This window comes from Pteropus vampyrus, unplaced genomic scaffold (genome assembly GCF_000151845.1).
Source record: "Pteropus vampyrus isolate Shadow unplaced genomic scaffold, Pvam_2.0 Scaffold396, whole genome shotgun sequence".
NCBI lineage: Eukaryota > Metazoa > Chordata > Mammalia > Chiroptera > Pteropodidae > Pteropus > Pteropus vampyrus.
In genome coordinates this window covers 501,194-526,877 of record NW_011889177.1, presented here as the reverse complement: position 1 = coordinate 526,877, position 25,684 = coordinate 501,194, and the positions used below count along the sequence as shown (strand labels likewise).

At 44.9% G+C, this 25,684-nt stretch overlaps 1 protein-coding gene across 4 annotated transcripts in view; it reads left to right on the top strand.

Moving 5' to 3' along the window:
• Positions 1-23,928, top strand: part of NCAPG2 (non-SMC condensin II complex subunit G2) — a 45,821-nt gene extending 21,893 nt beyond the window's left edge. For 3 of the 4 annotated variants that reach the window (XM_023523597.1, XM_023523599.1, XM_023523598.1), the window contains 14 exons: positions 1,224-1,229; positions 2,099-2,272; positions 4,173-4,243; positions 5,220-5,373; positions 5,476-5,649; positions 6,887-7,003; positions 7,095-7,235; positions 7,675-7,774; positions 10,321-10,508; positions 11,841-11,981; positions 14,504-14,607; positions 15,439-15,539; positions 16,582-16,681; positions 23,549-23,928. In XM_023523597.1, the coding sequence (XP_023379365.1) occupies positions 1,224-1,229; positions 2,099-2,272; positions 4,173-4,243; positions 5,220-5,373; positions 5,476-5,649; positions 6,887-7,003; positions 7,095-7,235; positions 7,675-7,774; positions 10,321-10,508; positions 11,841-11,981; positions 14,504-14,607; positions 15,439-15,539; positions 16,582-16,681; positions 23,549-23,600 (1,623 nt within the window). In that variant the 3' untranslated portion in view covers positions 23,601-23,928. The remainder of the gene's footprint in view (positions 1-1,223; positions 1,230-2,098; positions 2,273-4,172; positions 4,244-5,219; positions 5,374-5,475; positions 5,650-6,886; positions 7,004-7,094; positions 7,236-7,674; positions 7,775-10,320; positions 10,509-11,840; positions 11,982-14,503; positions 14,608-15,438; positions 15,540-16,581; positions 16,682-23,548) is intronic. The other variant, XM_011380595.2, reaches the window with a different exon arrangement.
• Positions 23,929-25,684: the final 1,756 nt, after the last annotated feature.

The following is a 25,684-nucleotide window of genomic DNA, read 5'->3' as shown; positions in this document are numbered from 1 at the left end:
TCTGCGCTTCTCACTAATTAACACCGAACCTAAGGTCTTTGTCCTGTCAGCGCTTCACAACTGTATTATTTCTTTGTCTAAAAAGTATAAAAAGCTGGCCGGCTCAGCCTTTCAGAGACCATCATTTATACACACGTTAAATTGGTTTTCCTCTTGTTAATCTGGTTCTAGGTCAGTTTATTATTATACCAGACTTTGGAACTCAAGAATGGAAAGGAGAGAATTATTCCCCCCTCACCTTCACCCATAGGAATATTTGAAAAATTGATTTCTTTAGTATTGACATTTCAGCTGGTAATTTTGGAGGGTCATAAATCATGCTTTTGAAAGAATTGTTGTATATTTTTTGTCATTCATTGTGGAGTTTGAGTGGGTTTAATACAGAGGCCCTTTACTCTTAGTAACACCCTGTTCCTAATTTTCTTCACCTTAAGCTTCCCTGCATATTTAATTCTACCTGAGGGTGGCATTCCTGGACTAGATGCTGGAGATTACTGTATTTTATGGTTAGGCGGGTGGTGGGGCCCTTAAGGATTTCTTGACAAAATGCTGTTGGGAGCACCTTGGTGTTAAATTTCTGGGAATGAGCCTTAATTAGAATTGTCTTTTAGAAAATAATTTATAAGAAAGTCCCCAAAGACAGTTTACACTCTTGCTGAGACATGGTACTGCATGGTGGCCACCGGGCCAGGCCCTGGCATTGGTCCACCCTGCCTCACTCCCCGCCCTGTTTCCCCACCTCTGGCAGCTGCTCCCGAGGCTGAAGTGTGGCTTTGCTTGTTCGTTGGTCTCTTGCTGCCCTGCCGCATGTCAGGAGGACAGCTCTGGTCACACGTGTGCCCAGGGACTCATGCCTGGTAGGGCGACCAGTGCAGCCCGTTCAGACATTTTCCTCTTCTCTGTCCCAGGAAGGGAAAGCAGGTTTGGAATAAACAGAAAAGAGCGTAAAGGGAGTGAGTCTGCGTTTTATCCTGATGACTTCCTCTGACTGGTGGTTGGTTTCATCAGCTCCCTGGTCTTTTCAGCTTGGATTTGGGAACCTTCAGCTGAGAGCATTCAAAGTTCCTCTCTTCAGAGCTTTTCCCTCAAAAATGGATTGGGTGGGTAGGGTTCTACAGGAAAGCATTCCCATTGCTGCTAATACATCTTCAGAAACCTTGGCCGACGATGCCAGCATGGTGACCTCCCGCCAGTACACAGGTTGGGGGGCTGCAGCGTGTGGAGTGGGTGCGGGACGGCAGTGGGTGGGGTGTCCTTTGCTGAGCAGTGAGCATAGCCTTTCGCGGCCACTCATGCTGATGGTGGACATGGCTTTACACAAGAACGAACACACGTTTTGTAAGTAGGAGTTGAGAGACTATTCTGTTTTTAATACTGAAGGAACTCTCCACCCCTGTTATTAGAAATCTAGGTGTTTATGAGAAGGCTTGCATTTTATAACATTTCAGGCCATTTTCTGTACCATTAGAGAAGAAAAGGGATTAGAAACATGTAGTTCCGTTGTAATCTATGCTAGAAAAGAAATATAATCTGTCATACAGATATTCTCATTTGAAGAATATATGACTAAAGGCAAAGTTTTTTGAAGTGGTTTTTTACTTTTTGTCCTTGCTGTCTTCCTTCAGTAGTTTCTAAGCCTTTGGTAGTTTCATTGCTCTTTAAATTTGATTGGCCATACCTCATTCAAACTAGTAACTGCCCACTGAAAAATCTCACTTTCTGTAGAAATCGCTTTGTCTATGTATCCTCATTAAACAAGTTTATTTTCCATTACATTTGAGTAGATAGCACAAAACACCAACCCCCAAAGTGAACCGGCCTCTGCATCTCAAGCTGGCTCCCTTGCAGGACTTTTCATTGAAAGGATATAGGGCTAATTTATAATTTATTATTTCTTGGGTGGGCTTTTAACAACAGATTTACCTCTTAGAGATTCTCAAATACAGAATCAAGTCATTATGACATGCAAATATAGGCTTGATATTCTTTCCATTTATGCTTTCGGTCTAGAATTCTGAGATGGGCTTTTAAAGGTGGTGCTGTATCTTAAGAGTTGTTATGATTTGATTCTTCCACGGCAAAATTGTTTGTGTCTTAGGTTCTGGACAAAACCTTGTCAGTCCATGATGCCGCATCCATGGCGGGTTTACTGGAAGTCGTCGTGATTCTCTGGAAGAGCATTCACAGAAACATGGAGAGCAATAAGGAGGCCAGAGGCTACACTGTCGGCAAGTTCGCTTCTGTGCTCCCCGAGTACCTGAAAGTGTTCCAGGTGAGACCGGCACACTTGGCACAGGCGAGATGACATTTGTGCAGAGGTAGCGGGAGTGCCCCACCGTCCTCGTGCCTCTGCGGCCCAGCGCCTGCCCGGCAGGATAGCTGACCCCACGTGCCTGGCAGCTCTACACCCCACACCTAGAGAAACGTCGGGGCTGAGTGCTCGGGGCTTCTGTTTCAGTGGTCCATGACACTGTTTCAGAATCCAGTTTGATTTGCCAGGAATCCAGAAAGAGGAGTTTGCGAACATCAGGGTGTGCAGGAGCACCTCAGTTTCGTGGGCATTTAGGTGTTGACAACCACACTGTGAGTGCACGTGTTTCTGAAGTACTTGTGTCTGTGCTGTAGGAGCTGAGAACTGTGTGTAGTTCTCTGTGTGGACGAAGAAAGCCTTCTCATTACTTGACTTTATTTTCCTTCTGAAAGAAGTTCATATTTCAAAAACACATGAAAATAAGACAGCTAGTTAAAAATGCAGATTATTCCCTGTTATAAAGAGCATGGTTTAGGTGTAGAATGATCATAGGTCTTAGGAACCACCTGTCTCTTGGTGAACTTACTCCCAGCCCTTCTACAGCTGCTCTGGGAGCCTGGTTTCTGCGACTGACATGTCTGAGCAAACATGTCCTGTCCACAAAAGTAAATAATCTACTTCGCTGAAGTTCTAGTACATTTAAAGCTCAAATAATTACATCGAAGCCAACATCATCTCAGGATTCTCAGAAGATAAACACAGATGCCCATAGGACACCGTATGAGATGGCAGGTGAGCAGTGTGGCCTAGGCTGTCTAGGAACCCAAGGAAGACAGTTAGTTCACTTAATTCCAAACGATTCTGGCAGGAGAGCTTCCCTACCCTTAGAGCTCAGAGAAGAGGTACTCATCCTGTAAACAAATAAACACTCTGTAAGTTGCACATAGAGTAGAATCAGCAGTGATAATCCGTCAACTTGTAACATTAAGATGTTTTCTTTATTGGGGTAAGGGTGGGTTCACTCTAAGTGAATGTGAGTGAATGACAGATCATATTCTGATGTTGCTCCTGTTTCTGTTTCATGTATACTGAAGAAACAGGGAAGTCATTTCTTTTCTTTTTTGGGGGGATCCACCATCCCTCATTTTCCCAACCAACCAAGGATATTTTTTATTACGTTTCCTTGATCAAGTCTGGTCTACTGTTTGCTTTATTGTTGTAATAAAACAGTAGTAGTGTAGCTGTCATTTCTTGAGCACCATGGTGTCCCAGGTGCTGTGGTGGGCCTGCTGCAGTCCTCACTCAGCCCTTCCAGCGCCCCATCCAGCTGGGCGGGGGCGGAGGCAGAGGCCCACAGGCCAGCCTCTGCTCTGCGTTTCCCCAGCCAGGTCGTGGGATCTGCTTGGACTTAGATTTCGCTGGCTGGCTCCAAAGCCCATGTGTTTACCATTGAACTACACTCTCTTCACAACGATATTCTGACTGTTTTATTTAAAAAATTTTCTCGGACTAGTTTCATTTGCTTGAGATTTATGTTTGGGATACCAGGTATATCACAGTTAATTTTTTTCCTTTCACCGATACTGTTTTTTACAATAAAAGTCAGAATCTGGCAGGAGGAAATCTCATGCGTTCTGGTTACTGGTGTACTCTAGGATCTAGATTGGTGCCTCGCACACAGTAGGTGGTCACTAACTAATTGCACAAGTTTGTACGTCACACAGAGGAGTAAAGTGTCCCGTGGAAGTCTGAGAACAGTCATCAGTGTGAGGCTTTCCAGTAGGTGGGTGTCCCGCTCAGTGTGGAGAGGGCTACCTAGTCTTGTTCCCATGAGTGTCTTTGAAAATAGGATGTCAGGAGTTGTGTGAGGAGGCTTTCAAACGTTGATATATGTGTTTTGTCTTTCTCTTTATGCTTTTAGGATGACCACTGCAAGACGCCTTTGTTTATGCTGATGTCCTTCATGCCGGCCTCCTCCGTGCCTGCATTCAGGTACCCGCCCTCCGCTTGGGCAGTGGGGCCCTGTGCGGCCCTTCATCCTGCATCAGCACACCGTGCACTGCAGCCCGGGTTCCCAGCGCCTCTCCCCGCCCCTCCCACCGCTGCTGTGGCCGGGAAAAGAGCAGGGCACCCTTCCTGCGGGTGCTGGAGCCACCAAGCAAGGCCGCAAGAGACTCCGTGGCGCTCGAGCCAGCTCTCGGCTCTGAAGTGGGGGGTGCTTTGCGAGCCCAGCGTGGGGCCTGGAGCTGCACCCTGGGCTGCCCTGGCTCCGACACCGCTGCAAATGCAGCCGTGAGTGCTGAGGAGCGCTGCGAGTGCAGAGCGCATGGGGACACGGGGACTCGGCTGAAGGGACAGTGCAGACTGGCTCCTCCGCTGTTTTCTTTACTGATCACGTCTTAAAGTGATAGTGTAGCTAGGTTGAGTTCAAGATGTTTCTGGAATTCCTTTTACCTGTTTGACTTTGCTTAGTTAAACGTAGCTACTACAAAATTTATCATGACACAAGGGGCTTGCTTTTGTGGCTTGCATTATATTTTGTATTTGACAGTTTTAGTTATTAGCTCAGTAAAAATTACTTATTTTTATTCATATTTATGAAAAAAATAATGTTTTGGTGCTAAACAAAAATCGTTGCCCCCAAATTAGAAATCTTTGCTCTGGAGTCTGATGGAATCGATGCAGGAACGAAGGGCTGGGGTCGTGTGACTGTGTCTATGTACGTCTGGGCCGCGGTGGCTTCAGTGCTCCTGCAGCTGCTTTCAAACTCTTTTCTGCTGGCACTTGCCCCGGTGGCGCTCGTGGGGAAACGGAGCGCTTCCTGCCGCTGCGGAGACTGTCCCGGGGTTCCTGTGCTAGGGGGCCCAGTGCCCTCAGTTCTTGGCTCCTTTATCTTTCTCACCTTTTAGAAAAGTTGGGAACTGCTGTTGAAACATTCGGTCTGACTTCATGCTTTTGACATTTTCAGCTGTGGTGTGATTTCCACGTTAAGAAACCAAGAGGAAGGGGCAGCAGACAGGAGCTATTGCACTTTGTTAGACTGTCTCTGTTCCTGGGGACACGTGGGGCACATTCTGGAACTCGTCTGCGACTGGCTACCGGAGGAGCAGCCGCACAGAAAGGTGCGTTTGTGCCCATGTTTCTCTCCCATTCTCCGGCTGAGGAGAAGCGCGTGTTAGGGATTAGATGCTCGCGTGGGAACACGTTGCTCTCCTCCCTCTCAGAGTAACTCAGCGTCCAAGCGGAAGGTGCGGATCCATGATACGCGCCCAGTGAAGCCGGAGTTGGCCTTGATTTACATGGAGTACTTGCTGACCCACCCGAAGAATCGGGAGTGCCTGCTCTCTGCTCCCCAGAAGAAACTGAACCATCTTTTGAAAGCACTTGACACATCAAAGGTAACTTGTAAACAGACGCAGACACCGTGAGCACTGAGTGGTCCCATGAAATAGGAGTGATCAAGTAAGATGTCACCTTCTCACATTCATAGGGTAAAGTTTCCAGCTGGAAGGAGTTGAGAGTTATCTAGCCCCCTCTCTCAGTTTGCAGGGAGGACTTGGGACTCGGGTGACTGACTTGGGGTGGGGCAAGATGGGGACTACTTCACAATTTCTAGGGCCCGGCCATGTTTAGGGCCTGGTGTTCTGTCCAGTTTGATTCCGCAGACAGCCCTGTTTCTCAGCGCACTGTCTGCGGGGCCCTTTCTGTCACTGCGTGTTCCCCTGCCCCGCTCCCGTCGGTTGACGTGGGAGTACCAGCTTCCCTCAGAGGCCCTGGCAGGCTCTTCTAGGACTCTGGAGAGTGTTTCCTGTGAATGTCACCATTTCCTCCTCTGCTCCCTGGTTCCCTGGCCATGCGCAGGGCAGGGCCTGTAGTGCATGACAGCAGGCATCGGGTGGGTAAGAGGGTGTCTCAAGGAGAAGGAGGGGTCTGGTGGGAGTTGGTGGCGAGCCCAGTCCCCGCTCTGTGTTCCTCAAGCTGTCTGGTGGCTCCTGTCCAGGGGCGAGGGGCAGGTGGGCAGCATAGCAGTTCCCCTGTGGCCTGAGCTGGGCGCTGGCTGCACTAGGGGAGAGAATAGGGCTGCCTGTGGCTTCTAGAAAAGTGGAAGCTGTGTTCCTTGGCGGGGGCACAGCTGGCATTACCGCCTGTGAAATGCTGCGCGGACCCCTCCCCATCGTGGCTATGACCAAAGCCCACAGCCACGCATTTCCAGAAGCCAGGCACAGCTGCTGTTAGGAGGCCTGGACGGGCTGGAGGTCCCGACTCGTGGGGACATGGCCTTCCTGGAGGGCCTGCCTTTTCCTCCGTGCTGGTCAGTCCTGACGGGGCTGCCTTCGGGCCTCACTGAGTTCAGGTCAGAGTTCACCCCGGAGGCACAGGCTTTGGCGTGCTCGATCCTCAAGGCTCCTTAAGCAGTAGCTTCAAAGTCACTTTCTTGTCCCTTGTGGGGGAGAGTGTGCAGGGGGAGGAGGGAAGGCTGAACTTCGTGGAAAGCTTTGCTGTGTTATGGGACCACCTCCGGCTCCTGGGCTCCCTCTCCCAGTGTGGCCGTGTGTCCCCTCCTTCCGACTGTTCTCGCCATACATGGGGTGACTTGTCAGTGGGAGCACGGCCTGCAGGCTTTTTGTTTTACAGGTAGACCTGGAATCAATTTTGCAGTCACCAGATGGGAAACCTCAGAACTTCACTGAAGCGACTGCCTTGCGTGCCTTCAGCCTCCACTGTCGCCTGAGCATTCACCTTCAGCACAAGGTGCGTGAGCCTGGGGCTCCGTCCCAGAAGAAGCAGCATATCGCCAAAGCCAGCTCCGTCACTGATTTCTCTTTCTGTCATTGTTGGACAGTTCTGCTCAGAAGGAAAAGTGTACCTGTCCATTTTGGAAGACACGGGGTTTTGGTTAGAAAGCAAAGTTTTGTCTTTTATTCAAGATCAAGAAGAAGAATACCTGAAGCTTCGTAGGGTTATTTACCAGGAAATTATCCAGGTTAGAGCTCTTGAGACGCAGAAACCTTTCTTCCCCAGTTCGCAATGTGCTTCAAGATTTTCTTTTCTATTTTAAAGTCGTAACTTTAGACAGTAGTGTTGTTCTTCTTAAATACTTATGGTGGCATTTGAATCTGTTGAGTTTATCTGTTCACAAATCGTGAACACTGCATAATTTTAATGTGATTTTATACATTGCAGGTAATAGGTGTTCGGTAATGTTGTGGAATTACATAAAATGTGTTTCTAGATTTCTTATGCAAATAAAATGAGAATTAATGTATCTGGATATTCTTTACAAAGCATCTTTGTAAATATCTGCTGTCTGAGCTAACTAGGACTTGATCATCTGTTAGAAGCTTTACCAGCTGGATTTATTCCTTTTTTTTCTTTCTCTGGTCTTTGTTGGTGAGTCATACCCACACATCTGTCTCTTACAGACCTACCTCACTGTGTGCAAGGACGTCGTTATGGTTGGCCTTGGCGATTGTAGGTTTCAGATACAGCTGTTACAGCGGAGTCTTGGAATCACACACACAGGTACACTTAATTCATTAAAGGACGGGTTTAGAACCATTGACAATCAAAACCAGGCCCTCTTTTCTGCCCTCATTGTGCTGGTCAGGACTCTCTCTTTAAAGTGACAGATATGTAACACCAGCTAGCTTATGCCAAAAAAGGATTTTACAGACTGATAACAGCCAGGAAGTTCAGAAGTGTTTCTGGTGTTGGATATGACGAAGTCCAGAGTTTCTGATGAGGCCTTGGGGTCTCTTCCCTGTGGTTTGTTGATTGTCAAGTGACTTGGCCATGTGTGGACTAGTGCAGAGGCCGCCCAGCTGGTCTGCTGCTCCCTGGCACCCATAAGGCAAAGCTTACACAGAGTTCTTATCTGCCCTGGGTGCATGGGGCGGGGGTCAGGGGTCGTTTAATGCCCCTTCCCCTCCAGCACTATTGGGGTGTTACTGTTACTCCAAGGACAGGGCAACCCTGGGGACCAATGCCACGGTGCTCACACTTGCCCCACACTTGATGCCAAGGTGAGTTTGTTGAGCGAGTGAGGGGCCAGCCACCTGAGCCCCTAGGGACCCATCCATGGGTCCCAGGGCTGTGTCTTCACAGCAGCGTCACATGACGCCGGGAGCAGTGGGGCTGTTTCCTCCGCCTCTGTTCAGTGTCTGTGCAGAGGATGGTGCTTACCAGGATTTCCCTGGGCAGGATCACCTATGGGGTCATTCTTATGGCCCTGCCACAACTAGGATTAATCTTAGCCACCTAGCTAGGTAGCCCCAGAGTTCACCATTCACTCGGCTTTTTGCTTCATTTAGAAGAGTCCTAATATTTTAATTTAAAAACTAGTCACATATATATTATTAATAATTAAACACGGCCTTCTCCGTGCTGAAGTGTGTATTCCAGAAGAGATGTTCTTGACTACAGCTGAGCCCCCACATGTAACCCATGCGGAGAAATCTAAGCTCACGAAATTGCGGGAGCTCCTGCTGTAACACAGTATGTGTTTCAAAAATCAGGCACTGAAAGTGACAGGGCTGGGAAAAGGCGACTTGGAGCTAGCTGTTAAGACTGTGCTGTGTAACAGCACTAAGAAATGATCGTCCTAGCGAAAAGTATCAGCACGGTTAGGAAGGAAGGTTACATTTCTAATACACGTTACTGTAAAAACAGAACTTCGTCTTAAATGAAAAGGTAACTGAAGGCGATGGAGACCACGGCCTCCGCCGGAGCTAGGAGACGGAGCCCCGCGGGAGGACCAGCTGGGCCGTCCTCTGTGGCTGCTGCTCCTTTGCATACGGTTGGTGGCCTGAGATTTTAACCTGCTGGGGAGCAACAGAGGCCAGCTGCGCAGAGTTAGACGACGTCACGCCCAGCTTGGCATTGCGTGCGAGCCGCTTCCTCCCCGAGAAGCAAGAGCTTTCAGTCACTGTCTTCTGTTTTACATAGTTGTGGGTTCCGACACATCTTCAATTTTTTGTCGTATGTTGCGTTACGTAACCTCTGCATCTATCTATCTATTTGGTTAAAAAGCATATAAAGCTTAAATATAATGAAGTCGCTTTGAGTTAAATTTTTAACTTTTCAGATTTTTGTAATTCTAGATACTGGTTAAGGGCTTGGTTCTGGCCCACGCCCCATGACTGTGAGCGTGGGTGTAAGGGGCAGGCCCTGTTGTTTTCAGGTCCTTTCTTTTCAGCGCATTGGCCTCCACTGAGCTGTGTGTACTTTATTTAAAGGGCTCGCTGCTCCCTTACTGCCTATTCCACTCAGATGACTTAACATTTGTGGAGAATGTGTTTTCCTTGCCTTTTAAATATAAGATATTAGTTTCTTGAAAGTTTCTACTATGTTTGCAAAGATTTTAGAAACTTTTTGTTGATTCTGGTAGTGCCGTAGATCTCTTGAAGGGTTAACCCAACTGGAATACAATGTTTGTTTTATTTACTTTAGCAGATAAACTCAGATTTGGGTTAATTTCTTATCTCTGTCTCAAGTTGAGCTTACTGTATCTTATTAACCTGTTTTATAAACAGAGCTTAGTTCAAGATCCCTAGGATGAATTGTAGGATTAGGCTCACACATGGAAAACTTCTTACCACACTGAGGCAGCAATGAAGGTGGTGATTCGGAAGAGAAAGACAACCAATAAACTACAAGTGTTAGAAAGTTAACAGAGTTCACCAACGAGATTGTTAATCATATTCTGAAAGCTCTTGGGCCATCTTCTGACTTGTGCTGTAGAGCTGGTGTTGATTCGATGTCATCGTTACATGAGAAATAAGACAGTTCTCTAATCCACGTGTTCAAAGAACCACACTGTCCACATGTGCAGTAAGCATGGTTCTTAGTGACTGAGTCAATTATGCTGTTGCTGAAGGTATTGGTTTTATGTTTATAGGAATGTGTTTTATTTATCCCTGTTAAAATTTAGATTAACCTGATTGACCTGGTATTGGCTTACCAGTAACGATCTCTTTCAGGTTACCCTAATACATATGTAAGTGAGTATGTGTAATAATTTCAACAGAATTATTTGATTAGATAACTTATTTGTTCAATTTTTTTTCTAGTGAAAGGATTCTTTTATGTTTCATTACTTCTTGGCATTCTGAAAGAGGTAACCGGAAGCTCCTTAAAGCAGAAAACAGATTCAGATGGAGACGTTGCAGCGCTGTTTGATATGGTCCAGAAGGTCTTTCAGAAAATGTTGGAATGCATGGCGTGGAACTTTAGGAAGCAACCGGAAGAAGGCCTGCGGGTACTCTTGTCTTCGCAGGGTGGGACTTTTAGACATTGGGTGGCAGCGCTCATCTGATGGACAAGGAAGGGTGCCTGGAGTATGTCTGCTCACCCGCAGGCTGTTAGCACAGTGTGTCGTGGGCTGTTGGGTTAGGTACAGCGAGGTATAGGTGCCATCCTTCGAGTATGCTTGCCAGCCTTCTTCATAGCATGGCACACTCTGGTATATGAGATGCAATATCTGCACCTGGGCAGGAGGTGAGGGTGGACCAGAAGAAGCCTACCTGTGACTGTCAGCCTTGGGGTAGGTGTTTGTGAGTTCAGGTCACGGGCCAGCAGTGAGAGCCCATCTGCCAAGCAAGACATGAAGCAGTGAACCAGTTCCAATAGGCTCCTGAGTGCTCAATTATTATTTCATAGGATTTTCCAAATAAAATATACTTTTGAAAATATTAATTTTCATTATCTGTAGATGACAGAGACTTCCCCCCCCCACATCCCCCAAGGAAATTCTGATTTCTGTCTTAGATAACTCTCTCGTATATACTACCCTCCAGTTTGGAAGTGAGAGTCACAGAGATGGCAGGGCCCATGGGTCCCTTTGCTGATTCGATGCAGATGTGAAGTAGATATTGAGTGACCCGGGTACCAAATTTGCTTTATTCCTAAAATCATTGTCATCAGAGAAGGCTATAATTTTTCCTAAGTAGTATTTTAAAAATATGAATGAACTATTGTTTTTTAATGAAAAAAATTTTTTGAATGCTTACATGGGAGGATGGTTATGAAATAGTGAAAACTTTCCTTTTTATTCTATTCTTAGCTGATAGAGGCAATTTAAGGTCAATGGCTGTATTTTCTCTAACCTGGTTCATATCTGAGTTAATTCAGAATGTTTCTGTTTTTAATGACTTGGTTCAGGTATCTGTGGTCTGTTTATGTAACGTAATTTGTGCCAAAATCTTTTATATTCTCATCAAATCTTTTACCATTGGCTGTGCAGCTTTATTCAGAGCGTATGGCCTTATAGTTGACATTGGCTTTTAATGTCAGTGGTATTTCTTCATCTTTTCTTTCTTTCTTTTTTTCTTTATTAATATTATTGATACTTTTGTCCTTGGGACTTTTTCTTTGCTTTTGGGGAAGGACCATTGGGAAGGTCGTGGGCTTCGGTCCTATCTGCCCTCTTCTGGCAGTGGAGGCTAAGCTTTGAGGCAGCAGCAGGAAGGAATGGGTGCTGATGGAGGGCAGATGACATTAGTGCTCCCTACCCCGGGGTGGACGGTGGGAATACTCTTCTTAAAGTGTCTTTGTTTTAGCCACTAAAAACTACTGATGTGCCTTGTTGTAGCTCCTGTGTTCTGTTCAGACCCCTCTGCATGATTTTATAACGACCGTTCAGTCGTGGCATGAGGACACGCCCCTTCACCGAAGTGTGCTTTCCATTCTGATCGCTGCCTCTGTCGTCGAGATAAGTCACCAACTACGAAAGGTGAAGTCTGTTGGTCCTGAAGCTACTGTGTTCCTTTTTGACTGGACAGATGCTCTTTTGTGACAACAGCACATTTTTGTTTTATTTTTAAGAACTCACAGTTAAGTGGCGTCTGCTTCTCCAGCAGCTGGACCTCACTGTGTCATAGCTAGTTTGTGGTTTTGAGTCATGTGACTATTGGGAAAACATGTTAAGGGTGTTGTCATTCTTGATTAAAACCAAACTAGTCCTTCCATTGCAAATATTTCTGTTTGCCATATTTTAGAGATTTAAGTGAGCTGGTAACATTCTTTAAGAGCCCTCTCTCTTATGAGGCAAAGTCCTGGTCAGGGGTGAGCAGGAAGCCAGGGCGCTCGCGGGCTGCACTTGGCGCCGGTCCGCATCTCTGCCTCGCTGTGGCAGGATTCTTTCCTAACTTCCGGGAGCAGCGTGAACAGGTGATGTGTTCATCCCTGGCTGTTTGCCTAGAAATAGCCTATTTTATGTTTATATGAATAGCCTGCTCGTTAAAGATTGTCATAATCAGGATGAGAATTTAAGTCAGAACAAAAAGTGCTGTTTTTTCCACATGGAATCCTCGGTGTATTGAGGGAGGGCACAAAATAGGGACCGAAGAAGATAGTAAAAATGATGAAAAGATACAGTCTGGCAAGGAATATCATGGGATTATATAAATGAATGTATGTATAAGTTCTAGATTTTGCATTTATAGATCATGAATATTAAAAAAGTTATCTAAATTATAAATCGTTAATAGAATTCAGTGCCCTCCTTAAAACTTGAAGGGAGGTCACTTGGTTTAAGAAAGTAATTACTAGACTGCATAGATAAGAACTAGAAATTATTTACTCCACTGAACGATATAGCTAACAACTATGAGTCAGTTAATGGCCCGTGGGCCGACCTGGCCCCCCACCCGCTTTTGTGAATAGGTTATTTTGGAGAGCAGCAGAGTTGAGTAGGTGTGAAGATCGTTTTGCCCACTAAGCGACAAATACTTATGGTTTTATTTAAATTTCACTGTCTTACTGTGCTGTTCTGTGTCCTCACTGATTTTGTCTGTCTGCCTGTCCTCTGTGCAAGCTACCACTGTGGTGGCTTTTCCTTCCCCGCATATGGGAACTTTGTCATGAGGTGCGTGCACACCTAAGCGTGTCATGTCTTTTTGATGGATGGTATTGTTATGTGGGATGTCTCTCGATCTCTGCAATACTGTCCTCATGCAGGTGGCATTGTCTGGCGTTTTTTATTTTGCATAGCATATCTTTTTTTACCCTTTTACTTATAACCGTGTTTCATTATGTTTAAAGTGTGTTTCTTATAAATACCACATGGGGGTCTTTTTTTTTTTTTTTTTGGCCCAGTCTTATAATTGGGGTGCTTAATCCCTTGATTTTAATGAAGTTATTGATATCTTTGGGTTTAAGTTGCCCATTTTGCTGTTTGTTAGTAATCCCCCTACCTTTTTCCTTTCCTGCTATTTTTTGATGAATCAGGTTTTGGTACTTTATATTATACTTTGTGTAATTTTTTAATGGTTTTTCTCATCAGTCTCCCTGCAGAGATTCTGCTATACCTGCACGTCACACGAGCCACAAAACAGGTTCTTCCAATTAGCATCTTCCCGCCCCTGTGTTCTTGTTACCTAGTTTGCTTGTACATACGCTAAAAATCTCCAGATGCATTTTTGTTTTAACTAGTCAGTAGTCATTTGTGTCTCGCATCGGAAACGCGTGGACTGCATTAAAGACGTAAAGCATTTTAATGAGAAACAGCGCCATTTCACGTGTGGTGGTGACTGACTTTAACATCCAAATCAGTGTTCCAGACCCCAGCAGAGGAACTGTGGGAAGGCTTAGGGCAGGGGTGGAGCGGGCATGGCCACCCCTCAGCTACAGGTGGGAAACAAAGGCGTCCTGGATTGGGGCTTTCTCCGCGTGCCCTCGGAGTTCATTCTCTGATGACAGACGGCTTTCCACTTGTAAGGTCCGTGGTAAAGGCCAGAGGTCCGCGGAGAGCCCCTCTGTAGGTCCAGATCAGCGCTGGGCACTGTCCTCCAGAGGATGCTGGCCGCATCGGCAGACATTTCGCTCCTTAAAGCGGGGGTGGGCGGAGTCCAGGGAGGCTGCGTGATACCCTGCAGCGCTCGGTGCCCCCACATCAAGGGATCATCGCTGCAAAATGCCAGTAATGCCGAAATGGAGAAAACCAGATCTGGACTACAAAGAGCAATGAGTTAAATTTGCTTAGCGTTAAAACACAGAAGATGATGCAAAATTAAAGGCTACTTGACAGAAGGCTTGTTGAGTGACATGTCTGTCTTTTTTCTTTAACTAAAGACGCCCTGTGTATAAACTAGGCTAATCATAATTATCGTAGAAATTTTAAGTTAATAAAATCATTCTTTTGAGTTTTTGGAAAGCCTTTCTCAAGCGTTGAAGAAAACCCAAAGCAGTGTAGAATAAGTAATCTTATGAGTCTCCATCTCAGTTTATAAATACTGATTTGAAACTTTTTTTTAGGTTACGGATGTAGAAGAGCTTACCCCCCCAGAGCGTCTTTCAGACCTTCCACCATTTTCAAGGTGTTTAATAGGAATAATAATAAAATCTCCGAATGTGGTCAGGTAATCATGTTTTGCTGTCCTGATACCTGTATTGTGGCTGTGAGCTCTCAGCAGATTCTGCTCTATTCTTTTTACTTTCGGAATTTCTCAGAGACGCATTTTGTTCTGTGACAAATAATCCAATGAATTTTCTCTCATTTTATCAGTGTTGGAAATATTTACATTTTACTTATACGAAGAGAAATTCTAACTTTCTGTAAAATATATTCATGCAAATAGTTTCTGGTTATGCTTATTATAACTAAATTCAGTTAGAGGGAAATATTTACAATGGTAACGTGTAGTAAAATACTTCTTACTGTGTAGACTCCAAACACTTGACTAGGGTACATGCCAGTGTGGCGGTCATTTGGCGCACAGTTCTTACGCATTTCTGTAGTCCGTGTGTCACGTGACCGAAAGTCTAGGCTTGTGGTGGCACATACAGGACTGCTGGATTAAAGAAATAATAATTTTGCAGATATCTGATATCTGTGGAACTTTGATAGCAGATATGTTCAATGAAAACTTTAAAATATCATTTTTAGCAGCTATGAATTATCATTCAATAGCATGTTAAATTTTGCTGTGTGTATTGTGGACATACAGAGTAGCTTTTTTCACTTACCAGAACATCCCATTTTCTTTCTAACAATGTCATCTACTTTTAATGTCTCATCTGTATGATTTTGCATACTGATAGTGAAAAGTATGGGAGACGTTTAATGAACTTCCCATGTCACCTGAAAACTGGAATTCGTGGTGGCCAATGGAGCTTACCTACATTCGTTTTTCTATAAAGTATTAAGCTGTATACTATTGAGTAATTTCAGGTGTTTATTTTTTTTGCAGGTCATATTTAGATGAATTAAAGGCATCTGTTACTTCTGACGATATTGAAGGAATTGTATGTCTCACAGCCATTATGCATATTATTTTGGTTATTAATAAAGGTTAGTTAAATTTCTCTTATGTCGTCTGGGCCGTTGCTGGGTATATCTCAGTCAGAACTGTTATGGAATGTTGGGGAACTCAACTCCCATGTTCGATGAGGTCCTTGCTCTAACATTTGTTGTTGGCCAGGCTCCCCCTATGCAGCTGACCTTGTATTGGCCAGTATACCCACTAGCCCATGCTTCTTAACACACTTCCTGTCCCGTCACCGTTCCCCACTGGACCCTCTATGTATCTCACTGTGCCTCATAAATGAATTTCTATTTGTCATGTTTTACTTATGTTTAAAGATCTGAATGTATCTTTGTTAATGATGGTATGTTTTGATGTTGATACTTAATTCATCTGCTGTGCCGCTTAAACCCCAACCTTGACTCTTGTGAATATCCCAGCCAGTTGAAAAATAATCGGAGATACCTATAAAATGCTTACTTCAGTGTAAAAGATAAATAATGTCCTGCAGATAGGCTACTGTTAACTTTATTACTTTTTGTTCTGTTTTAACAATGTTGAAATTATTTTCTAAGGTAGTAAGGATGCACATATGTCTTTAGTTTCATGATAATACTTTGAAACTAGTTTGCTATGTGTCAGAAAAGACTTCCCTAAGAGAGCGTCCCCAGGATGAGGGGACATTCTTTATGTGGAGCGTGGGAGGATGGAGGTTGGGCTTCTGATGAGCTCATAGTACTTAATAAGTAGTTAAATATTTGCCAAACAGATGGTGACTCTGAAATGTGGTAGTTGTCATTTCTGATGGAGGCACAGGTGAGCATGGTCTCTGATGGCATGGACAGAACTCATGGGGTCATGGTCATTGGAACTCTACCTCAGAGCTGAGAGATGCTTTTATCTCTTTGTTTGATCCTCTCACATCCCTGTGAAGGGGACAGTTACTGTCCACAGGTCACTAAGCGGGTAACTCAGAATAACAGGGAGGCTCACTTGTATTGAAATCGCCTGCATTGATGGCAGAGCATGTTTGTTTTTGTGTGCTAGTGTTAAAATCTTTTTTCCATCTCTAATATAATTTTCCCATAGGTAAACATAAAAGTTCAAAAGTGAAAGATGTTGCCGCCACTGTTCACAGAAAACTAAAGACATTCATGGAGATCACTTTGGAAGAGGATAGCATGGAGAGGTAAAGTACTGGTTATACCCCAACTGTGATTATCTGAAAACTACTAGTTATTCCTTAGGTGTATTTAGATCACGTTTTTGTTTCTGCTATTACAGGCAGGTCATTTGAAAATTGAGGATTGTAAGGACAGAAACATTTCTGTTGGCAAAACCACTTGAACATATGTTTAATTTACTTCTATTTTTGTCTTCAAAAACAAAATTCATTTGCAAAATTCTGCTCTAGAAAAGTAAGGGCATACAAACTTATTTTATATGGTTTTAAAACTAGACAGATCATTTCTGATGGTTTGCTATGTTTTTGAAACCCTGGGCATTCCTAAGATAAAATTACCCCACCCACAAGCGTTCACTCTGGGGATGGGAAAGGTCCCCCCAGAGACTGAAGAAGGACATGTCATCTTTCTGGGTGGCCCATGGCTGCCACGGGGACTGCTGCCTAGAGATGTGTTCACTAAGCTGCTTTTCCAGCCGTGTGTTTTGCTGTCATATTCTGTATTTGACATACTGTACAAATTCCCGCTAATGCTGTGATGAATTGTGTTTGACTCTCAGACCAGGCACAAAAGATTGTTTTTCCTGATGTTTTATGAACTTCATAAGGTTAAATGTCACAGAGTTCTCAACTAGGTAATTAGATTTATATATGACTGGGGAACTAGCGACTTTCTCCTTTGGAGAAAGGCTTTCAAAATCCTAAATTGCTAACTAGTGAATAAAGAGTTTTGTTTCTTCCTTCTCAGTTTGCACACTTTTTCTTCCCTTTTCTTGTCTCATTGCATAAGCTGGGACTTTTAGTACAGAGTGGGAAGGGGGCACCCTCACCTTCTACTTTCTCACCATTAAGTATGATGCTAGCTCAAGGTTTTTTGTAGATATTCGTTATCAAGTTGATGAGTTTTCCTCTATTCCAAGTTCGTGAAGGTTTTTACTATGAATGGGTACTGGATTTTTATCAAAAGTTTTTTTTGCATCTGTTGATATTATATGATTTTTCTTCTTTAACCTTTTGTTGTGATGGATTATATTAACTTGTTTTCAGATGTGGAACCAGCCTTACATACCTGGGATAAATCCCACTTGATCATGGTGTATAATTTTTTTATACATTGTTGGATTTGATTTGATAATATTTTGTTGAGTATTTTTCCATCTGTGTTCATGAGAGATATTGGTCTGTAGTTTTCTTGTGATGTCTTCGTCTGGCTTTGGTATTAGGGTGATGCTGTCCTCGTAGAATCAGGTAGAAAGTATTTCCTCTGCTTCTGTGTCCTGAAAGATCGTATGGAATTGTTTATAATTTCTTCTTTAAATATTTGTTAGAATTCACCAGTGAACCCAAATGGGCCTGGTGATTTCTGCTCCGGAAGGTTATTAATTATTATTTTTTAATAGACGTAGGCCTATTCAAAGTGTCTATTTCTTCTTGCATGAGTTTTGGCAGATTGTGTCTTTCAAGGATTTGGTCTATCATATCTAGGTTATGAAACTTGTGGAAATAGAGTTGTTCATAGTATTCCTTTATTAACCTTTAAATGTCCATGGGACCTGTAGTGATGTCCCCTCTTTCAGTTCTGATATTAGTTATTTGGGTCCTCTCTTTTTTTCTTAGTTACTCTGGCCAGAAGCTTATCGATTTTATTGATATTTTAAAAGATATAGCTTTTAATTTCATTAATTTTGCTCTCTTGATTTCCCGTTTTCAGTTTTTTTGATTTCTGCTCTAATTTTTATTATTTTTCTTTTGCCTGCTTTAGATTTAATTTGCTCTTCTTTTTTAGTTTCCTAAGATGAGAGCTTAGATTTTTTATTTTAGATCTTTCTTCTTTTCTAACATATGTGTTCGCTGCTGTAAATTATACCCAAGGCACTGCCTTACTGCATCCCACAAATTTTGATAAGTTGTGTTTTCATTTTTGTTCAGTTCAAAGTATTTTAAAATTTCTCTTGAGATTTCTTCTTTGACCCATGTGTTGTTTAGAAGTGTGTTGTGTAATCTCCACACACTTTAGGATTTTCCAGTTATCTTTCTGTTATTGCTTTCTGGTTTAAGTCCGTTGTGGTCTAAGAGCAGACATTGTGTGATCTCTATTCTTCTAAATTTGTTGAGCTGTGTTTTATGGTCCAGAATGTGGTCTATCTTAGTGAATCTTCCATGTTAATTTAAGGAAAATGTGTGTATTGCTGTTGCTGGATGAAGTGGTCCATTGGGTGTCCATTCTATCCAGTTGATTGATGGTGCTATTGAGTTCAGCTGTATCTTCATTGATTTTCTGCCTGCTGGATCTGGCCATTTCTTATAGACGGGTTTTGCTTTATATTATTTTGTCATCGAGATATTGGGTGCATATGAATTTAGAACTGCTATATCTTCTTGATGAATTGATTCTGTTATTTTTAAGAAGGATCTCTCTTCTCTAGTAATTCCTTCCTCGTAAAGTTCATTTTGTTAGATATTAAGACAACTGCACCAGCCTCCTTTGGTCTTTTCCTGTTGGTGACGGGGACAGGGAAAGCTCAACGTCAGGCATTCTTATCAGGGTGTCAGTGTAATGGGTTATTGGCCAGTGGGGTTAGAGCGAGCTCTCAGGCGTAGAGGAGTGCGGACGACAGGAGCAGCCCCGCCGCTAGGGTGGACGCACGCCCAGGCCGGAGACCTGGCTCCCTGGATGAAGCCTGAGGCCTCTGGTAGGAGTCTCTGGATGTCCACTCTCCAGGGGCAGGGGAGCCCGTCCACACGGCAGAACGGGGGTAGTTAGGGGAACTGAGCTGGAGCCCTCTGCTGCGTCCTTCCTGGGTCAGGCAGCTGCCAGCAGGACAGCCGCCGTGTGGAGCCTGGTGGCGGCAGCGGCCTGGGGTCTCCTGGAGAAGGCAGGCCCTCTGGGGACCTGGCATTGGGGAGCCCACGTGCCCTGAAGGCCTCAGAACTGGGAAGAGAAAGCCCCCACACCTGTTACTAACAGAATTTAAACATGGGGCATGTTTCTACAACTATGTGCCATCTTCTCTGCTAAGCTGATGCACAGGTGGCTAAAAAGAGTTTTCCCTTTAAAAAGGAAACATCCAAAAAATGAATAAGTAGGGACTGTGAAACACTGGCTTCTTAAATATGCAAGAAACACACCGTAGAAAAAATGGTGTCTAAGAAAAAAATCAATCTGAAAAATTGATGAAACTAAAAAAAATCAATCTAATGGAAGACAAACAATAAGATTTAAGACTATATTTTGAAATATTGATTTAACGTTGGCGTAGAGACATTAAGGCAAATCAACATCTTTAAGTCTTTGGGAACCCCTTGGTCCGATTAATATTTTAGGCATCAGTTTAGAAGTGGGCGCTTTCTTAATGAACATACTAGTTATCTCTCCAGCGGGGTTAGTACTTTGTTAACTGGTCTGTTGGGTGCTAAATAAAAAATGCTTCTCGTTGCACTTTAATTGCTTCACCCAGTATAGCACACTGTAAACTGGCCATATTTTCTCGGGAGGAACAGCATGCATTTGCCAGTGCACTGGTGCCTTTAAATGTCAAATATGTTATATTTATTACTTCCATAAATAGTATAAAAACAGTAATACGTTCATGATTAGAGATTATAGAAGTATAAATATTTCTTATGGTTTGTGTTATATAATGAATTTTTCCCACTGAGTAAATGAACTGTAATCATATTATAAGCAAATTACTTGCCAGTATTAATTACGTCTCTATGTAGGCCACTTGGATGGGGTTCTGTGTGGTCCCCAGTGTTAAGCCTTGCTATTAGACCTTGAAGGGAAGGAGCAGTCCCTGAAAAAGTAAACTCCTTTCTCTTATCAAATACTGATCAATAATAGCATTTTTTCCTGTCGTATGTAATTTTAAGTCTTTTTTAAAAAGTAGACTTGGGGCCGGATGCTTTTTCACAGCTCATTTAGAAGCACACTTCTGCCATCATCAGTACCCAGTGGGCCTTGGTGTGGATAGTTAAAAACTGTGCATAAATGATACCACGCTTCATGAAAACATACATTGTTCATCCTTCCGTTTTCCTCAGAAGATTGTTTCCTGGGCCACAGCTGTGTTGTGTATGCTCCATCACGTGGACACAGCCTGCCCTAGGCATCAGGGGTGGGCGCGAAGACTCCACCCCTGACCTGTGTTTAAAGACCTTTAGCTCTCAGGTGGGCAAACCCGTCACCAGGTTCAAAGGTCTTGTCACACACAAGGAGAAACCTGGCCTAGGAGGTTTCATTTGTCTAAGGTTTGCCACTGTCCCTTCCAGCTTTAAAATTTCCCGTTTCATCCATTTTGTCCTTTAATACTTATTTCTTTGGTCTGCATAGTGTATTCAACCCTTCCCCCAACTAATAGAGCGTGAGTAACTTCAGAATACAGCCGGGTGTTCTTAGTCCAAGGGACTTAGGGCAGTCAGAACCCAGCCGGGCAGGTCGCTGCCCACTCTCAGCCCCAGTCACCTTGCCTATGAAAGGAGAGCATCCGGTGCCCAGCAGCCCCGTGTGTGCTGGCACGGCGCTTGGTTCAGAGGCGATGCTGATCAGTCATTATCCGTGCTCGTCCAGACTTAGGTCAGCCTGAGCGGCTAATTATAGTTAATAAGTACTGTTGCCAAGGTAACCTAATGTTCTTCTCTTAAGCATTTTTAAATGCATGCTCATTTGAGGAGATATTTTTGAGTAATTAAAAATAAATGTTAGGTCCCAGAGTGTTGGTGTCCTCGTCCTTCTGCCTCAGCTCCTGGGGTGTAGTAGAGAGTGCTTTCCTCTCTGGCCACCAGGGGTCTGGCTGATACCTTGGCCCACTGAGGACCAGAGACACTGGCCCTCGTGAGTGTCCTGGTCCCTCTAGTTCCTACAGAGCTGACCCAGGTAGGTGATGTCTTTTCTGTCCTTAGGCTGGGATAGCTGCGGGGGCATTGGGAGTCTTCTGCTGTTTCCTTCAGAGGCTCACTGCTGTGGCGGCAGCTTCCACAGGCCTTGTGAGCTCTCACCATCCACCATCTTTGCATCTACCTGAGTGTCTGTATGGCATAGACAAAAATAACCACGTTAGGGTGGCCCAGCAGTCAGAGACAATCAGAACGACCACTGATGAGGGAGCAGTGGTGGGCCAGCCAGGTGATTAATAACAAGTCTCTAAGGGAAAAGTCAGTTGTAGCCTCAAAAGGATGATATAGAACTAAACTTCTTGGATTAAAAATGTCACCGATGAAGCAGGGTCAGGCCTGGTTAGTACTTGAATGGGAGACCACCTAGGAAGACGAGGTGCTGTAGGCAAAAAAAAAAAAAAAAAAGTCACCAACGCACTAGAGAGCTATCTCAACGCAGAATAGATACCGATGACGGGATCGTGGAGATGGAGGCAGACCGGGAGGAACAGACCCGAGAGAGGCAGCAGCTGAACAGACGATGGTAGGAAATTTCAGAGCTGAAGAAAGTTGAAATTTTAAAGATTCTTTTACTAAATTCTCGATGGTATTGATGGGGGGGAAATCACACCTAAGTTAAGTCTGAATAAAATTCCTGAACTCCAGAGATAAAGAGAAAAATTTTAAATGTGTCTAGATTCATTCTGGCCCCTACACTAGCCCACTTCTCATGTGCGGAAATTAAGCACCTGAGATGTGAATCTCAATTGAGATATGGCCTAAGTATAAAGTACATACCAGTTTCTGAAGATAGAATGGAAAAAAGATTGCAAAATTTGATAATAGTATTTTTATATTGATTGCATTATATTTATTATTGATTATATTGATTAATCAACCTGTAATCAGTATAAAAATACTATTATCAAATTTGTATTTGGTATGTTGGGTTAAATAAAACATTCAGATGAATTTCACCTGATTCTTTTCATCTCTTTTTAACATAGCTACTAGGAAGTTTAGCTGCACGTGTGCTTGTATTGGCACAAGACAGGGCTTTCCTGGATCATGTGCTGGGTCATCTCTTCAACGAGCAGGACACATGGGGGGCACTTGCTGACGAGATGTCATTTGGGATAAAATTGGTATTTGTGTCTAGGCTGGCATTTAGAGGTTAGCAGGCTCGCATACTCTGAGGGTGGTGCTTGGGACCCTCGTGGAATTTCTGGGCAGGCGATGAGAAGGAAGGGGAGTAGAGTGGGCACGCACATGTAAATGTGTCTTTAAGTCTCAAAGAGTGGGCAGGTGGCACCTGGCTTGTGTGAGGGCTGCCTGGTGAGGGCTCTTGACGTAGAGTAGACTCCTGCACTGGAGTTAGGAGAAGGTTCTAGGAGGGAAAGAATTCAGTGGGCTCAGCCCACTTCTGGCTCCGTGGGGCGGGGGAGGGGCAAGTGTCACCTGGGGGCAGGTGTGGGGGAGGTTACTGAAGGTCTCAGGTGATTGAGGCAGTGGGTATCCTAATAGTGTGTCTTGAGGGTAAGTTGTCCTATTGTCCGTGCTCTTGTGTAGGAGGGACAAAAGCTCAGGATGCGGGTGCGGGAAAGGGACGTGCTCATGTCATGTTTAAGCCTGCTGTGTGTCTGAGTAGGGTTTAGGGCCTCGTAAGGTAGAGAACTGCCCAGTGAGAAAGAGCCCACCTGTAGAGAGCATGGCCAGGCGAGCACATTTGATTGAGCAGAGAGTTCCTTGGGGACTCCTGAACTGTTTGTTGGCCATGGGGGACTGATGACAGCTCTGTCACTCAACGTGTCCTGTATCTGCTGAGATGACTTGTGATGGGGATTCTTTTTCCAATTTACGTATGAGGCACAGTTAGTGAAACAGTTACTGATTATTTCTGTTTGGTTGCAGACACTTAGATTTATTTTGTAAAAATGCACATTTAGGTGATTCGGTCACCAATTTCTGTAGCTGATTACTTCTCTCCTTGTGTTTCAGATTTCTCTACGAGTCATCATCAAGAACTTTGGGAGCTTTTCTGAATTCATAACCAAGCCAGAATCTCTGGTCATGTAAAAATAGAGAAAAAGGACTTACGGAAAATTAAATGAATGTGTATTTTCCTAGTGTTAATTTTAATGTTAATAACACATAGTAGAGAAGGGGTGGGATTTATTGGAGAGAGGTATGAGTAGGAAGCTTGCCTTGTGCCTGCAAAATAATATATTTAATGATATCAGTGGTGCAGGAACCCACAGTGCAAAGAAAAAGCTTTCTAGCAAACCTGGTTGTTTTTAACATGACTTTTATCTATAATGCTGCCTGCAAACTGAGTAATAAAGCAATGACAACATCTGTTTGCACACTTCATTTGAAAACACTAGCCTGAGTTCTCACCCTTAGGGGCAGGGGTTGGATTCTGGGCTAAGCCTATCTACTCCTGGGAGCAGAGGGCACAGCAGTGCAGCGTGGGAAGGGCCGCACAGGGTCCCGGCCCCTCCTCTTTGGGTGTCTTGCTGCTGCTTCCCTAGGGGTCGAGACGGGCCCTGTGGCTATAAATGTGGGCAACACAGAATCAAGTCATTCAGCCTGAGCTGAACCGCCATTTTACCTTCCTTTTCAAGGCTTCCTTGGTGCCATCAGAGGACTGGCCCCAGGCTTCCTGGCGGCACTGTCCGGACCCCATCTTGCCCATTCGGGTTCCAGGAAGTCTCCACATTCACCCCTGGTCCCTGCTGGCCACAGGGTCTCAGTCGTGGCTGGTCAGCATCCCCAGGCCTGGGAAGCCACCTGTGACAGATAGGAAGTGAGTGTCTTAGTCCGGGCTCATTCCGTCCTCAGCCCCCACGCAAAACTGGAGAAATGCCAGGGCTTCAGGGCCTCCGTTTCTCTGAAGAGTGGAAGCCAGTCAAGTTCCCTTCAGTGGGAGGGCGAGCGGGGCGCTGCGGGGCGCTGGTCCCCACACCTCCGCTTTACCAGGAAGGGTGAGTCACTCGAGAGCGCGACGGTGAGGAAAAAAGGTCACAGAATGGTGTGACTTCACGTACGTGAAGTTCAAAAACGTGCAAAACTGAACACCAGTGTGCTCGTACGCTCAATAACCAGGGAAAAGAGAAACACCCAGAACCCCGATTGCGGGCGGGAGGGCACGAAGCTTCTGCAAAGGTAAGGAAAGAACCCTGTCCTCGTTGCTGCTCGGCTCTCTGCCTTGCATGTTTTAAATATCCTGTGCTCAGTAGTTAAAAGTTTACACAGCAGGAGACGGAAAGCAGGAAGAGGCGGCGGCCACATGAAGTGAAAATGCCAGAACTGCTGTGCAGACCCTGGAGGGGGCTCACGGGTGGGTGCGCCGGTGTGGACAGCACGTAAGGCCGCAGAATCCACCATCAGGCTGTGTTCCACGGGAGCACACCACCCACTGAAGCCAGAAAGTCTGCCTTGGGGACAAGCCACCAGCATCGCTGAGCAGGCCAGGGGTGACTCCCCAGCTGACAGTAGGACAAACTGTTATGGAACTGGACTCTGTTGGCCATGGGCTTACAGCAGGAGTCCCCAACCCCTGGGCCACGAACTGGCACTGGTCCGTGGCCTGTTAGGAACCGGGCCACACAGCAGGAGGTGAGCGGTGGGTGAGCGAAGCTTCATCTGTGTTTGCAGCCGCTCCACAGTGCTGGGATCACCGCCTCAGCTCCGCCTCAGATCATCAGGCATTAGATTCTCATAAGAGCACTGGTCCCTGGTGCCAAAAAGGTTGGGGACTGCTGGGTTAAAGGACCCCGAAAAGCAGGACCAGCTGGTGGCAAGTGAACATGAGACCAGTGGATGCAATGATCGTGAAGACTGCAGGTCAGAGAGCCTTCTGCGTGCCCGGGAGTCAGAGAGGGTCCTAAATGTGGCATGCCACAGCAGGTGGGCAGCCAGGGCTTGGTCAGCCTGTACCATCAAAGGAAGCCCAGGACTGGCCAGAGGCCTCAGGGAAGCGCCTCAGAGAGAAGTCACTGTGCTTTGTCCAGGTTCCAGATCTGGGCCTCCAGAACTATGAGAGAATAAACGTGTTACTTTTCTAATCTAGTCCACACCTCCTGCCTACCCACTCACAAGGACCTTCCTGTTTGTCACGCAGTTTAGAAGTGG